We start from the raw sequence: 17,575 nt of genomic DNA, 5'->3' as shown, positions 1-17,575 counted from the left end.
TGCACATCGTAATACTAAATGAGAACTTGGATGGGACAACAATTCTACAGAGTAGCACATGTCTAGTCTAAATACAACCATCGATTTGCCTTTCGATGTTTTAGTTGTTAAACGATGGACACTTCAAATGAAGTGAGAGCTTTAGGCTTCATGTTTCAAAATGAAAAGCCACTCCACTGGAATGTCATCATTTGAGCATTACACAGCACATGCTGTGAAGAAACGGGTTAAACAGCTACCAGTTTTTATTAACCTTTATTTAACTAGGCAAGTCAGCGAAGAACAAAGTCTTATTTTCAATGACGGCCTAGGAACAGTGGGTTAACTGCCTGTTCAAAGGCAGAACGACAGATTTGTACCTTGTCAGCTCGGGGATTTGAACTTGCAACCTTCTGGTTACTAGTCCAATGTTCTAACCACTAGGCTACCTTAACCACTTGGCTACCCCAGTAGTTTATTGATTAAGAGCCTACCTAGTGCATCTCTCTGCTATTTCTCTTTCACCCTTGTTGTGGTAGCTTTGGAATATTTCGATAATAGGCAAGAATGTCTATGGAGTTATGAACGTATGGTTTCCAGGAAAATGCAGCACCAACTACGAAGGTCCACTATCACTCAATATTTGTAAAAGTGTCCACTGTATACTATTACTACTATATCCTTATCATAAAGTATAATTTACATACTCAATAGGCGGTCCGCGGTACGAATCCAGACTGAGTATGGGATCAATACGGACCAGGGGGTCCAACTAACTCAAAAACTCAGTTGGGCTTTCAGTTTACTGCTGTAGAGAGTTGTAATAGTGTAATGCAAGATGGGCCATTTCGAATTTTGTTAGTGCATGGGCAGTGTTCCTCTTGTTATGTCATTCACTGACAGACCTGTCAGAAAAACACATGGCAACATGTGTAAAACTGCAGGAAATTAGATTTTAAAGTGTAAACTTTTCTCTCCACCCCATGCCAAAATGTGTAGAGTTGCAGGAAATTAGCTTTAAAACTGAAAATGTTCTCTCAGCCAAAAAAGAAGGGTGTAAACAGTTTGGGTTCGCATTGGTCACGAGGTGGGGGTTTGTTACTACACAGATCTCGATGTGTACTCAGATGCCTCTAAACAAGAAGTGTCAAACTCATTCCATGGAAGGGCCTAATGTCTGCTGGCTTTTAGTTTTTCCATTCAATTAAGACCTAGACAACCAGCTGAGGGGTTCCCTACTAATTAGTGACCTTAATTTATCAATCAAGTACAAGGAAGGAGCGAAAACCTGCAGATACTCAAACATTTTTTTATTTGATTTTACTGCTTACCTGATCTGGAAGAGAGTTCCATGTGGCGTGGCTCGATTTAGTACCGTGAGTTTCCCAGCCTCTGTTCTGGACCTGAGAATGTGAAGAGATGGTGACATGTCTCTGGGTATGGGTGTTTGAGCTGGGTGTTAGCTGTTTGAAGTGACAGTTTGGTGCTTTCAACACGTCAATATTTCTCACAAAGACAAGTAGGGATGCAGTCAATCTTTCCTGTACTTTGTGCCAGGAGAGATTGACATGCATGTTCTTGATATTAGCTCTCAGAGTGCAACAAAAAAGTATGAACATGTATTCACTGTAAATCGCTCTGGATTAGAATGTCTGCTAAATTACTATAATGTAAAATGTACGTTTATGGGCCAACTGTAGTTTTCCTATGTTCTTCTTTGTGGCACTTGACCATATAACTGGGGAGTCCAGGTGTGATAAAATGAGGGCCTGTAGGATTGTTTGGTTGATTGTGATGTCAAGAAAGCAGAGCAGCACTTTATCAAGGACAGACCTTTTCCCATATTAGCAGCTGTTGCATCAATATGTTTTGACCATGTCAGTTTACAATCTAGGGTTACACCATGCAGATTCGTCTCCTCAACTTGCTCAACTGACACATTATTAATTATGCCACTAGATTTAGATGAGGTGTAGAGTTTAGGGAAGGATTTGTTTCAAATATATATATATATTTAGGACGAGCTTATTACTAGCCACCCATTCCAAAACTGACTGCAGCTCTTTGTTAAGGGTTGCAGTGCTTTCACTTGCTGTGATAACTGATGTGAATAATGTTGAGTCATCAGCGTACATTAGCCTCTGCTGAGTCAGGACACACTCTTTGCACAGCACTTTGATATAAAGTGATTTCCGTAGCAGATTAGGAGAGCATTTTCGCTACACCTAACCCTAACCTCAGTCTGCTACGTTAAATCTCCTAATCTGCTAGGAAAAAGTCACTTCGGTATCGAAGTGGCGTGAAAAGAGTGTTTCCCCTGCTGTGTCCGCAACAACCTGATGTTCAAGATTTCAGGGGAAATGGAACGAGAGCATGTGAAACGACCTCCACATTTACAGGATTGGTTGAACAGGGCAGAAGAGAACCTCCCCCAACAGTTTTTGTTCTTCTTATCAAGACCAGTATGTAGGGCAGTGGTATTCAATGTCGGGGTCGCGAAAAAATTAAGAGTACAGACTATTGTATGGGACAATACACCATTTATTTTTTAAGATAATTTGACAAATAAAATGCTATTTTCATTTCGCTCAGAAATTAAAATGCAATTAATTCAAGTCTACCGATTTTTAAGGCTGTGTCGTTAGATTTGGTGTAGGGTGAGGTCGTGAGAAATTCATGTGGGAAAAATGGCATACCCAGAAATTCTGCCGAAAAAACTGGGGTCCCCACTGAAAATGTTTGAATACCACTGATGTAGGGGATCTAGTTTCAGGAGTGTACTTTACGCCTGCTACGTTAGGTTAGCGTACATAGACACACAGGCTTTACTCAAGGTTAGTGGTAGGTCAGTAGTAAAAAAAATAAACAGTAAAGGACCAAAACAGCTGTGTTGAGGTATACCATACTCTACCTGGTTAGCGTTAGACAGGCTTCCATTAAAGAAATCTTCTTATTATCCATTTATTTCAGCCAATCATCAGTCATGTGTGTCAGTGCCATACATGTTGAGTGCCCTTCCCTATAAGTGTGCTGAAAGTCTGTTGTTCATTTTTTACTGCACTGAGGCTAGGAAACACCTTCATCACGATAAATATACGATGATCGAGAATTTCAATAAGCATCTTTCTACAACTGGTCATGCTTTCCACCTGGATACCCCTACCCCGGTCAACAGCTCTGCACCCCCCACAGCAACTTGCCCAAGCCTCCCCATTTCTCCTTCACTCCTTCCTCCTTCACTCCTGGACCCCTACAAATCAGCTGGCCTAGACAATCTGGACCCTCTCTTTCTAAAATTATCCGCCGCAATTGTTGCAACCCCTATTACCAGCCTGTTCAACCTCTTTTGTATTGTCTGAGATCCCCAAAGATTGGAAAGCTGCCACGGTCATCCCCCTCTTCAGATGGGGAGACACTCTAGGCCCAAACTGTTACAGACCAATATCTATCCTACCCTGCCTTTCTAAGGTCTTCAAAAGCCAAGTTAACAAACAGATCACCGACCATCTCGAATCCCACCGTACCTTCTCCACTATGCAATCTGGTTTCCGAGCTGGTCATGGGTGCACATCAGCCACGCTCAAGGTCCTAAACGATCTCATAACCGGCACTGACAAAAGACAATACTGTGTAGCCGTATTCATCGACCTGGCCAAGGTTTTCGACTCTGTCAATCACCGCATTCTTATCGGCAGACTCAACAGCCTTGGTTTCTCAAATGACTGCATCGCCTGGTTCACCAACTACTTCTCAGACAGAGTTCAGTGTGTCAAATCGGATGGCCTGTTGTCCGGACCTCTGGCAGTCTCTTTGGGGGTGCCACGGGGTTCAATTCTCGGGACGACTCTTTTCTCTGTATACATCGATGATGTCGCTCTTGCTGCTTGCTGCTGGTGATTCTCTATCCACCACTGCGACCTGTATGCTCTTTTGCTGGCCCTCGCTTCATATTCGTCGCCAAACCCACTGTCTCCAGGTCATCTATAAGTCTTTGCTAGGTAAAGACCCGCCTTATCTCAGCTCACTGGTCACCATAGCAGCACCCACCAATAGCACACGCTCCAGCAGGTATATCTCACTGGTCAGCCCCAAAGCCAATTCCTCCTTTGGCTGCCTTTCCTAACAGTTCACTGCTGCCAATGACTGAAACAAATTGAAAAAATCACTGAAGCTGGAGACTTATATCTCCCTCACTAACTTTAAGCATCAGCTGTCAGAGCATCTTACAGCTCATTGTACCTGTACATAAGCTCATCTGTAAATAGTCCATCCAACTACCTCATCCCCATTTATATATATTTTATTTTTGCTCCTTTGCACCCCAGTATCTCTCCTCTATATTCTGCACATCTATCACTCCAGTGTTTATTTGTTATATTGTAATTGCCTTACCTCCCTATTTATTGCCTTACCTTCCTAATTTTACTTCATTTGCACACACTGTATATTGACTGTACGTTTGTTTATTCTGTGTAACTCAGTGTTGTTGTTTGTGTCGCACTGCTTTGCTTTATCTTGGCCAGGTCGCAGTTGTAAATGAGAACTTGTTCTCAAGTGGCTTACCTGGTTCAATAAAGACATTTAAAAATACTGTGAAGTAGCATTGTATCTGGTCAAACACAATTTTTTTAAATGTTTACGAAGGGTCGGCACTGAGGCTTATGGAATGGAAGGAGTGAAAGGCCAGCAACACTCTTATCCAGTCCTCCACGAAAGAACACCATATATCGATTCTACAGACCCTACACTAAGTACTCCCGACCCCACTTTTACATTGGCAAAAATAAAAATCTCTACAGCACAACATTGTAAATAGACCATGAAAATTAGATTTTTCAACAGTGGTTACAATCTCTTAAAAAAAAATAAGAAAAAAATAATGTCTTGCAATTGCATATAATCACCATAAAGAATTGCCATTGATTACAAATAATCTTTTGAATGAGTTCGACATTGCAAAGTTTTGAAATGTGGACTTTTATTTTGAAATTTTAGTCAGTACCATACAAAAGTGTCATCATTTTTGCTCCTGGCAGGATAGTTGTTACGAACACAACCTTGAAACTGCTATTCAGATCTTAGCACAGGCTTTTGATTTTGTAAATACTACAATGCTGCAAATTCTGTTACATTTGTGATATTTTGTTAATATTCAGAGCATATTGTTAGAATCTCTGATTGTTAAACTCCATCTAATTTGACTACAGCTGTATTATGCATACCACATAGTAAGTAAAGTGTTCAATAGAATGGTCAAGAATCTGAGGTGATTTAAAACATCCAGCTTTTGTCAGTAGGCCTATGAGGTTTAATGTATTTATATACTTATTGAATATGACATTAAAACTTTTATGTTATAGAATAACAAATGTCTTGGATTAAGTATTTTTATCCTCACAAAATAGAGGGTGGCTAAATTCCCCATGAAATCCCATTGGAGTAACTCAACACAGATTGCATCCAATGCTTTAAAAAGTCTATTTGTCATCATTTTTACATCTTAGTAATTCATTCATTTTATGATAGCTAGGTGAGACAAACATATCACAGTCATAGAAAGTATTGAATTGACATGGACTTATTTCACTTATTCCCTTAGTTCCAATATCTCTGCCCCACAATGGCCGATCCTAACAAGGTAACGTTCTTATTGTTAAGAAGAGTCTGAGTATTTAGAAGGGATCTACAATGTCTGAGACAGTTTTCATTCTCTAATGCCGAAGTTTGACAAAATACGGAGAATATGTTTTTTCTGTGGACATGCATGACTTGAAGCATAATAATTATGTTAAAAGCCGCTCACGCCCATCTTTGTTCAATCCAAATGCAGAATTTTTCAACTCAGGTCATGTGTTGTCTTAATTTATTATTTAAATATGGTCTGTTGAAAGACTGTGTACTGTGATTGTGTCTGAAGTTAAATGTATTATTCATCTTTGGGCTGTAAGGTGAAGACAGTTTTCAGGAGAACTCCTTGACGAAGTGCAGGTGGAAGTTCTTTAGGCGTTTCAGTACCTCTTCCATGGTCTCCACTGGGGTCATGACACACAGTCTACAGAGAGAGATGAGAACAAATCAGTGGGGAAGTATAGCCATTTAAATAGAATGATGAGGCTAATGCTATGCTTCCCTGTTCATTTGCATAGGATGAGTAGTGGATATGGAGCCATTGACTACTGGAGTGTTTTATGGTGACATTTCTATGTCCAGAAGCTGTTGACAGAGAGAGGATTGTACCTGATGTGGTGGGTGCCTTCCTTCTGTCCATACTCACACCCCGGTCCCACACACACTCCTGCCTCCTCTAGTAACCGTTTACAGTACCACAGGTCAGGCTGCATCCCCACCACCTGCAATAGAAAACAGAAAACTCACATATATAAGAGATCAAATCATTAACTCCAGAGTATTTAGAATTAATCAGATGTTGAGTCATATGTTTTTCCTCCAAAAGGTGAATGTCTCTTGAAATGCCCATATGACAAACAGCAGTAGTCATTCTAGTGCTCTACCTGACCATACAGTGTACTATTTGCCCCATGACTAACCTTGGCCTTCTCAATGGCTGCTTGGGGTAGATACAGCCGGGGGAATACGAAAGCTCCTCCCATCATCGGCTGACAGCTGATCCCTGGGATATTGTTCAGAAACTCTGGGACCCAGTTCATGTTATGGACCAGCATGGCCCGGATAGACTGGGTCTCCTGACGGAGATGGGAGAGAAGATGGAAAAGAAGGACACGGGGAGAGCATATTGTATGGGACACTGAGGTGCCGTTGTGAATAGGGAAAGGAATACATGTGATTTTGATGAACTATTTCTTATTTTAGAGACATCAATGATTGCAGAGCACTATCATTAAACTACTTATGACTAAATGTTACATGGCATATGCAATCTATTAAGCCTAACGTCATACTGTCATACATCTATTTTGATGGGTCTCACCTGGGCGTAGACCGGGTATGAGGGGTCCCCTGGCCTGGGAGGGTTAGCCATGAGCTCCAGGGCTAGCTGACCAGTCACAGGGGCACAGATGTCAGTGGAAAAGAGGGTGTAGGCGTACTTCATGATGGCGGGGTCAAGGTTCACCAGCTCCACGTACCCCCCACGTAGCCCACACCTGTGCAGGGAGGAGAGACACATACAGAGTAGTGGTCAAACGCTGGCCTGCTGGTTTCAGTACAGGCTTTTACACCATAGGAAGCCTGAAGTGGATCGCTTAGGGAACTGCCAGCTATTTTCTTTGGTCACTATTGAGTTTGTGTTGGCAGCTCATACATTGTCTAAGAAGGCACTAATCCAACGCTCATGCTGAAGGAATTTGACCATTCTAAAGAAGTAGTAGGCTAGTAGCTAATTACTTAAGTAGTTAATGGGGTAATATGATCCAGATCATTGTAGAGTACAGTAGGCTACAGTATGTATGTATGTATGTACGTATTGAAGACCACTACTCTGTTGATGCGACTAATTGCTCTAATTGGGCCATGCCCACCCCTTCCCACTACAGCTGTTCCCACAACTGTTCTCACTGCCAAATCACCACTCCTCCTAACCTTACCATTTAACCCCCTTCTACCCTCCTGAAACCGGCAAATCCTTTCATGGTGATGCCAGGGGGTGGCATAATCTGTTTGCCTTCCTTTTGTGCATGAAATAATCAACAACCACAACCCTACCTAACAGCCTTACAAGCCAATAAAATCCTCACCCCTCTGCTCTGTGTGTGAAATAAATCAGATAATTGAATCCTTCCTCATCTCATTCATCCAGCAGAATTCTAATAGATGCATCATGGTGACATTCTGAACTTTAGACCAGTCAATTACAAAACCTCCTAATACAGTTCACCTTCAGTTGAATGCATGAATCCGTTAGTCTATTGCCTTAGAAGACAGACAGTGCTGCTGTACAGTACTCACTCTCCCATGAAGCCTTTGGACGCTGAGTGGAAAGAGGCCAGTTCCACTGTGTGAGAGAGAGGAGGCCCCATTTCAGACAGAACCTTCTTATAGGAGACAAACTCACTGCCCTCCCCAAACACACTTTCCTGATACACCTGTGGATCAAATGAAACAGCGAGGGGTGCGTGGAAGACAGAACAGCTCACTACATAGTCAATATAGAGGGAAGTGAAATATTTGTGATTGAAAATAAGCAATTTGCCAGGAGAAAGTATAGACAGGAAGTCACCTCATCAGCCATGAGGAAGAGCCTCTCCTCAGCGGCGAATCGGATCACCTTTTCAATACACTTCCTGCTCTGAACATGACCTAGCAACAACAAAACAAATGAGAATATCCATAAATACTGCTGAGGTAACTTGGCTGCAAAAAGGTTTACTTTATATTCTTCATGGGGACAAATAGTGGGGTACTACTGTATCGACCATCATGGAACCGGAACAACTCATTACCTGTAGGATTCCCCGGGTTGATGACATACAGGGCAACTGTGTTGCAGACACCCTTAGAGGCCTGTAGTGCTCTGCGTAGCTCCTCCACCTCCATTGCCCAACACTGCTCCTCATCTAGGTAGTAGGGAACAACGGCTGCCCCGAGCCTTTGCAACATCATTTTGAAGGAAGAGTAGGTGGGAACAGCGGTCAGCACACCTGTCGGGAGTGAGGCCTGATTGTGGACCAACAGCTTCAGAACCAGCTAAACAAAAAAATAAAATGAAAGATGACTGAGACAGACACAACGATTAAGATTATTATTATTATGACAATGGTTTTGATGATGATGGGGATGGTGAAGATGATTCTCACCATTAAAGACCTCTGGGAGCCAGATGTCATGAAGATATTATCGGGGGACGATGGTACACCACCATCTCGTCGAGAGATGAAGTTGGACACACTGCACTGTATATAAGAGATACCACCAGAGAGCGTGTATGAGCCTGATAAGATAGAAGAAGAAAAAAGAGATGCATATCAAATATAAACACACATCACATGCACACTGAACAAAAATATAAATGCAACATCTAAAGTGTTGATCCCATGTTTCATGAGCTGAAATAAAAGATCCCAGAAAATGTCCATATGCACAAATAGTCTTTTTTTCTCAAATGTTGTGCACATATTTGTTTACATCCCTGTTAGTGAGCATTTCTCCTTTCCCAAGATAATCCATCCAACTGACAGGTGTGGCATATCAAGAAACAGCATGATCATTACACAGATGCACCTTCGTTCTGGGGAAAATAAATGGCCACTCTAAAATGCCTCAGATGTCTCAATCTTTGAGGTAGTGTTCAATTGGCATGCTAACTGCAAGAATACCCACCAGAGCCGTTGCTTGAGAATTGAATGTTCATTTGTCTACCAATGTTGTTGTAAATAATTTGGCAATAAGTCCAACCAGCCTCACAACCACAGACCAGGTGTAATCACACCAGGACAGGACCTCCACATCCGGCTTCTTCACCTGTGGGATTGTCTGAGACCCGCCACCCAGACAGCTGATAAAAATATGGGTTTTCACAACCAAATAATTTCTGCACAAACATTCAAAAACTGTCTCAGGGAAGCTCATCTGCGTTCTCGTCGTCCTCAGCAGGGTTTGACCTGACTGCAGTTCGCTGTCGTAACCGACTTCAGTGGGCAAATGCTCACCTTCAATGGCCACTGGAACGCTGGAGAAGTGTGCCCTTCACAGATGATTCCCGATTTCAACTGTACCGGGAAGATGGCAGACAGCGTTTATGGCGGAGTGTGGGCGAGCGATTTGCTGATGTCATTGTGGTGAACAGTGTGCCCCATGGGGCCGGTGAGGTTATGATATGGGCAGGCATAAGCTACGGACAATGAACACAATAGCATTTTATCTATGGCAATTTTAATGCGGAGATACTGTGACGAGATCCAAAGGCCCACTGTCGTGCCCTTCATCTGCTGCCATCACCTCATGTTTCAGCATGATAATACACGGCCCCATGTCACAAGGATCTGTACACAATTTCTGTAAGCTGAAAATGTCTAAGTTCTTCCATGGCCTGCATACTCACCAGACATGTCACCCATTGAGCATTTTCGGGATGCTCTGGATTGACGTGTACGACAGCGTGTTCCAGTTCCGGCTAATATCCATTAACGTCACACAGCCATTGAAAAGGAGTGGGACAACATTCCACAGGCCACAATCAATAGCCTGATCAACTCTATGCAAAGGAGATATGTCGCGCTGCATAAGGAAAATAGTGGTCACACCAGATACTGACTGGTTTTCTGATCCACGGCCTTCCTTTTTTTAAAGAATCTGTAAAAGATGCATACAGTGGGGAGAACAAGTATTTGATACACTACCGATTTTGTACATTTTCCTACTTACAAAGCACTTCAACTGTGAGAGACGGAATCTAAAAAATCCAGAAAATCACATTGTATGATTTTTAAGTAATTAATTTGTATTTTATTGCATGACATAAGTATTTGATACATCAGAAAAGCAGAACTTAATATTTGGTACAGAAACCTCTGTTTGAAATTATAGAGATCATACGTTTCCTGTAGTTCTTGACCAGGTTTGCACACACTGCAGCAGGGATTTTGGCCCAATCCTCCATACAGACCTTCTCCAGATCCTTCAGGTTTCGGGGCTGTCGCTAGGCAATACGGACTTTCAGCTCCCTCCAAAGATTTTCTATTGGGTTCAGGTCTGGAGACTGGCTAGGCCACTCCAGGACCTTGAGATGCTTCTTACGGAGCCACTCCTTAGTTGCCCTGGCTGTGTGTTTCGGGTCGTTGTCATGCTGGAAGACCCAGCCACGACCCATCTTCAATGCTGTTACTGAGGGAAGGAGGTTGTTGGCCAAGATCTTGCGATACATGGCCCCATCCATCCTCCCCTCAATACGGTTGTTACGTTCCCCAGTTTGTGTTGTAGTTTGTGTATTTGCATGTGTTTATTTCAGGAAATGGCTTCCTGAAATCCCTCAAGCAGCCGATTGGTCGACTCCATGGCTAATTGGAGAGCTGACCCCGCCCCCTCGTCAAGACACAGCTGTCTCCAGTTACACATTCATTCTGAAGCTATATAAAAGCCAGTGTTCTGTTCAGGAGGTTGATGGCTGGGAGGTCATTGCAGAGAGATTGAATGTGATAGAGAATCATTCCTGAGAGAGGAGGCTGATGGCTGTGGATAATTTACTATGTTAGTTGTTGGAAGCAGTTGGTATGTTCAGTGAGTTTGTTGCTCAGATAGAGCTTATTTGATGTCCTTTGTTTCTTAGTTTGTTTGAGAAATTATTTGTTCTCCTGTTTCATTTGTTCCCAGGGGGGAAGGGGAAGGCACCTAGGGAGTGCTTAGGCAAGAGGCCCGCGGGCATACATATACCGGTAGCATATTCACTGTCTAGGCACAATAGGTAAGACCTGGGCGGACCACCCCCTGTATTTTGGTTAGGGCACCAGGTGGTGCTAAATTAGGTAAGTATTGGTTAGGCAGGTAAGATAGGAGAGGGGGCTTTGAGATGTACTTTCTTTGCTTTGGTTCCATCCAGCCCCTTTTCCCCATATTACTGTGTAAAGGAATAAAGTCCTTGTAAACGGTATCACATTCTGTCTGTTGTCATCCTTACTCGCACCTACAGACCATACCCTTTTCACTTCACGGAGAGTTGAGTTGTAGCAGGGTGTTGCGTTCCCTCTTCATAGAGGCGTGCGTAACATAATGGGGGCTCGTCCGGGATTTGAACCCGGGAACTCTCGCACCCGAAGCGAGAATCATACCCCTAGACCCCGCCCCCTCGTCACGCCCACCACAAAAATTGCAAACCTAGTTTTTGCAATAACAAAAGCCAGCGCATCCCCAGTTAGTAAACCCGTGATAGAGCGTCAGCAACCACATTCGCCGAGCCCTTCACATAAGCGATCTGTACATTGTATCCTTGTACAATCAGAGCCCACCGCATAAGGCGGCGGTTCTCGTTGTACATTTGTTTCAAGAACACCAATGGATTATGGTCCGTGAAGACCATTACAGGCAAGGCACTGGAGCCCACATATACCTCAAAGAACTGTAAGGCAAGCAATAAAGCCAGCGTCTCTTGTTCAATTGTAGAGTACCTTGACTGACATGAGTTGAACTTACGGGAGAAGAAACTGACGGGCCGATCCACTCCGTCTTCATCTTCCTGTAAGAGAACCGCACCCACACCCACAATACTAGCATCTACCTCCAACTTAAAAGGTTTGTCAAAGTTGGGGGCGGCAAGCACTGGAGCACTACAAAGTAGCGCTTTAGCGGACTCAAAAGCATAGTTACAGTCCTTGGACCACTTGAATGGTACCTTGGGACTAAGCAGAGATGAAAGGGGAGCTACTACCGTTGAGAAATTCTTACAGAATGTACGATAGTACCCTACCATCCCCAGGAATCTGCGCAACTGGCAGCGAGTCGTAGGAGCAGGAAAAGCAACAATTGCTTCCACTTTGCCAGGTACTGGGCGCACTTGACCTCGTCCCACTTGTTTCCCTAAGTAAGTCACTGTAGCCTTCCCAAACTCACACTTGGCCAAATTGAGGGTTAAAGAAGCATTCTCCAACGGCTGAAACACACTTTTCAAAGTGGAGAGATGATCAGACCAAGTAGACGAATGAATCACCACATCGTCAAGGTAAGCAGTGCAATTTGGCACATCTGCAAACACAATGTTAACTAGCCGCTGAAAAGTAGCAGGTGCATTACACATGCCAAAGGGCATCACAGTGTATTGTACAAAGTTATCTGGCGTAACAAAAGCCGATATGTCAGAAGCTCGAGAGGTCAGAGGCACCTGCCAATAACCTTTTAGCAAATCTAACTTACTAACGTAAGCAGCAGAGGCAATTCTATCAATACAGTCATCTAAGCGAGGAAGAGGAAAAGAATCAAACTTTGTAACTGCATTTACGCGACGATAGTCCGTACATAAGCGGGATGTACCGTCAGGCTTAGGAACAAGAATACATGGGGAACTCCAGGAGCTGTTACTGAGTTTTGCCATGTCATTCTGTAATAAATAAGTTACCACACTTTTCATTACCTCCCTTTTCTTAGCATTAACCCGGTACGGATGCTGACGTATAGGAACAGCGTTCCCCACATCCACGTCATGTTCCAAGATGGATGTGCGACTTGGAATGTCCTGAAACACACTGAGAAAACTGTTTATCAACAGGATGAGATCCTTAGTTTGATCGTTATCCAAATGTTCCATTTGAGAGGGTAACTTCTTCAGCATCTCTGAATTACATAGGCGTTCACCTTGCTGTAACGTATGGCGTAACTCCAACCCGTCCTCCTTATCCTCATCTAGGTCCCAGCCAGGCTTCAGCACCACTGCAGCCACACTGGAGACGGCGGGCTGGACCGGCTTACTTGAGGAGCTGTCGGGAGAATCATGCACATAATATGTTTTCAGCATGTTAACATGACACACACGGGAAGAACGCCTTCGATCTGGTGTCTTTATCGCATAATTGGTGTCATTGAGTTTCTTTTCCACCAGATATGGTCCAGAAAAACGTGCTGACAGAGATGAGCCAGGGATTGGCAACAAAACTAAAACTTGATCCCCTGGTGCAAATGAACGGCCAACAGCCTTTTTGTCATAATGCAACTTCATGCGTTTTTGAGACGAGGAGAGAGACTTTTGGGCTAACGCACATGCGGCGTGCAGTCTCTCCCGCATCTTACTGACATAATCCAACACGCTACTGGGTGTAGGAGATAAGATATGCTCCTTCAAAACTTTCAGCGGACCCCGTGGGGTGTGTCCAAACACAAGGTCAGCAGGGCTGAACCCTAAGGACTCTTGTATCGTTTCCCTTATAGCAAATAGGACAAAGGGCACCCCCTCATCCCAATCAGTACTGGTATCCATACAATACTTGCGTAGCATTGCCTTCAGTGTCTGATGCCAGCGTTCTAGAGCCCCTTGACTCTCTGGCTGATACGGACTGGAGACCTGATGAGAAATACACAATGTCTTTAACACATTTGAAAACAGTTTAGACATGAAGTTGGATCCCTGATCAGTTTGGAGTCCAAACGTAGAGAAGAACTTCACGAGTGCCTTCACCACAGTCTTAGCCGTTATAGTACGGAGAGGAATAGCCTCTGGGTATCGAGTAGCACTGCACATTATTGTTAGTAGGAACTGGTTACCTGACCTGGTTTTCGGCAATGGACCTACACAATCAATTATCACTCTTTCAAATGGTTCCCCCACCACAGGAATCGGGCAGAGCGGCGCTCAAGGAACTGTTTGATTCACTTTCCCAGTGAGTTGACATATGTGACATGTTTTACAAAATTGGACAACGTCAGACTTCAAACCTGGCCAGAAGAAATGACGAAGGACCCGGTTATAAGTCTTTGTGGTCCCCAAATGTCCAGACCACGCCTGGTCATGGGCGAGTGACAGCACCTGCTGTCGGAACGGTGTAGGAACAACCACTTGACACACTTCACTCCAGTCATTAATGGTGTCATGAGAAGCCCATTTCCGCATCAAAACTCCTGCTTCCATAAAGTAGGCGGTCTCTCTAGTTTTAGCTTCCTCAATGGAAATTACCGAAGCAAAACACTTGCGAAGACTGGTGTCTTCTTTTTGACATTCAATCACCTTCTCGGGGGTGACAGAGAAAAGAATGTCATGTAATTGGGGCACAATTTTGTTTTCCCCTGCCTTAGTTTTTACGGGGGTAAAAACTGTCGGCATTGCAGAAGGCATACTCGGTGCATTGTCTTCTACCTCAACGTTCTCAAAAATGGAACTAGCCAAATCCACCACATCTCCTAGCTTGCGAGATTATGCCCTCGTTAACACACAAGCAGGAAAAACATGTGGAAATGCTTGAACCAATTTCTCATCTGTAGTTCTGATTTCTGGGTTTTCTACTACCTCTAACGCAGGAGTGACATTACCACCAGCAATATCATTCCCTAGTAGCAATGTGACTCATTTTACTGGCAGTGTAGACACTACACCAACACGGAAACGTCCTGATACCAAGTCTGACACTAAGTGGACCCAGTGTAATGGTACAGGTACGGTTTGTCTCTATTCCCTGTAATATGACATGCGAGCCACAATACGTTTCAGGAGACCAGGGTAAAGCATCAGTAACGATTACTGACTGCGCCTCCCCGGTGTCTCGTAGGATTTGGATAGGCTTTTGATGAGCTTGTTCTCCTGTTAAGGAAACACAACCGGCAGAGATAAACGGAGCATAGACAGGATCCGGTTTCTCAAATTCTGAATCAATAACTCGATCCAAAGGGACGAGCCAAAGACTTGACTAAACCCAAACTTTTCATTTTTGGGGACGGTGACTGGGACTGTTGCGGTTTATTTTTCAAAACTGGGCAGTCCGCAATCACGTAACCCTTTTGGTGACAGTAAAAACATTCACGGATTTCATGAAAAGGCTTAGGGTTGTCAGAGGTAAAGCGACCTGAACGAGGAGCTGATGACGTAATTGTCCGGCCTTCAAAACGAGGTGCACCAAAGACAGTCTTGTGTGTCAAAGCGTACTCATCTGCCAACACTGCTGCTTGGGCCAATGTCGCCACTTTCTGTTCATTTAAATGAACTACAATTCTATCTGGGAGGTTACTTTTAAAGTCCCCCAACAGCATCAACTCTTGAATATCAGCAAAGGTGTTAGCTTTGCTGGCTGAACACCAGCGACTAAACAGAGACTCTTTGTCCCTAGCAAATTCAACAAATGTACGGTGAGATGTTTTTTTGTGGTTCCTGAAGCGCTGTCTATAAGCTTCAAGCCCGCAACACTGTAGTTTTAACTGTATCGTAGTGTAAACTGTCTTCCAGGGAGAGAGCAGCTACTACTTCCTGGGCTTTCCCAGACAATTTACATTGTAACAGGAGCGGCCAAACCTCGAGTGGCCAATGCAGCGCAGCGGCCACACGCTCAAACGCAGAGAAATAAGAATCAACTTCCGACTCTCGGAATGGAGGGACTAAAGCTATGTTTTTACTCACATCGAAGTGGGCTTGATGATGAGCAGCTTGTGGAGTCGCACTGGAGCCAGCGTCTAGCTCCAGTTGTCAGATCCTCACCTCCTTGTCAGCTTCTATTTTCCTAATTTCAAGTTCAAAATTCATCTGTCTCTTTATCTTTTTGCTCCATTTCTAACCGAGCCAGCCTCACCTTCAGCCTAGCAGTCCCATCTGAACGACCCGAAGCAGAAGATAAAGGATCGAATCGGGGCAATGTAAAGGGGGTACGAGGAACCCCTTCCACCGCCCTGTCCTCCGACTTGGAATCGGAAGGTCTACCCGTCTCCTCTCCTCTCCTTGCAATGAGAGAATCCGTTCTCTCACTAAACCCTCCCTGACTAGCACCAAAAGCTCAGCCTTTAGGGCTTTCTCAGGGAAAACAAATCCATAATGGTCAGCTATAGCTATAAGGTCTACTTTACGAAACCTCACCAAACAATCAATAGAGGGTGCTTCAAAAAACTTGGAGATGGCTGTTGCAGCCATCTTATACAATGCAGTCTCCTGAACACACTAACTAAACAAGTCATCCAAACTCACAACCTACCATCACACCTCAATCACTAACCACAGAGAGCTCAGAGCAGCAGGGTCCGGTGGGTTTAATGGAAAGATCCCGGACGAGCCCCCATTATGTTACGCACGCCTCTATGAAGAGGGAACGTAACACCCTGCTACAACTCAACTCTCCGTGAAGTGAAAAAGGTATGGACTGTAGGTGCGAGTAAGGATGACAACAGACAAAATGTGGTACCGTTTACAAGGACTTTATTCCTTTACACGGTAATATGGGGAAAAGGGGCTGGACGGAACCAAAGCAAAGAAAGTAAATCTCAAAGCCCCCCCTCTCCTATCTTACCTGCCTAACCAATACTTACCTAATTTAGCACCACCTGGTGCCCTAACCAAAATACAGGGGGTGGTCCACCCAGGTCTTACCTATTGTGTCTAGACAGTGAATATGCTACGGGTATATGTATGCCCGCGGGCCTCTTGCCTAAGCACTCCCTAGGTGCCTTCCCCTTCCCCCCTGGGAACAAATGAAACAGGAGAACAAATAATTTCTCAAACAAACTAAGAAACAAAGGACATCAAATAAGCTCTATCTGAGCAACAAACTCACTGAACATACCAACTGCTTCCAACAACTAACATAGTAAATTATCCACAGCCATCAGCCTCCTCTCTCAGGAATGATTCTCTATCACATTCAATCTCTCTGCAATGACCTCCCAGCAATTAACCTCCTGAACAGAACACTGGCTTTTATATAGCTTCAGAATGAATGTGTAACTGGAGACAGCTGTGTCTTGACGAGGGACGGGGTCAGCTCTCCAATTAGCCATGGAGTCGACCAATCAGCTGCTTGAGGGATTTCAGGAAGCCATTTCCTGAAATAAACACATGCAAATACACAAACTACAACACAAACTGGAGAACGTAACAACGGTGCAGTCGTCTTGTACCCTTTGCAGAAAAGCTTCCCCAAAGAATGATGTTTCCACCTCCATGCTTCACGGTTGGGATGGTGTTCTTGGGGTTGTACTCATCCTTCTTCTTCCTCCAAACACGGCGAGT

General features: G+C 44.0%; 1 protein-coding gene across 1 annotated transcript in view; it reads right to left on the bottom strand.

The window, feature by feature from the left end:
• Positions 1–5,868: 5,868 nt before the first annotated feature.
• LOC135506962 (alanine aminotransferase 2-like) overlaps positions 5,869–17,575 on the bottom strand; it is a 13,575-nt gene continuing 1,868 nt past the window's right edge. The window contains exons 4-11 of the mRNA XM_064926405.1: positions 8,754–8,887; positions 8,400–8,643; positions 8,177–8,256; positions 7,906–8,042; positions 6,929–7,103; positions 6,528–6,683; positions 6,217–6,329; positions 5,869–6,031 (exon numbers count right to left, since the gene is read on the bottom strand). Coding sequence (XP_064782477.1) covers positions 5,941–6,031; positions 6,217–6,329; positions 6,528–6,683; positions 6,929–7,103; positions 7,906–8,042; positions 8,177–8,256; positions 8,400–8,643; positions 8,754–8,887 — 1,130 coding nt within the window. The 3' untranslated portion in view covers positions 5,869–5,940. The remainder of the gene's footprint in view (positions 6,032–6,216; positions 6,330–6,527; positions 6,684–6,928; positions 7,104–7,905; positions 8,043–8,176; positions 8,257–8,399; positions 8,644–8,753; positions 8,888–17,575) is intronic.

The sequence above is a fragment of the Oncorhynchus masou genome, chromosome 3 (assembly GCF_036934945.1).
Source record: "Oncorhynchus masou masou isolate Uvic2021 chromosome 3, UVic_Omas_1.1, whole genome shotgun sequence".
NCBI lineage: Eukaryota > Metazoa > Chordata > Actinopteri > Salmoniformes > Salmonidae > Oncorhynchus > Oncorhynchus masou.
This window is presented reverse-complemented; position numbering and strand designations above follow the sequence as displayed.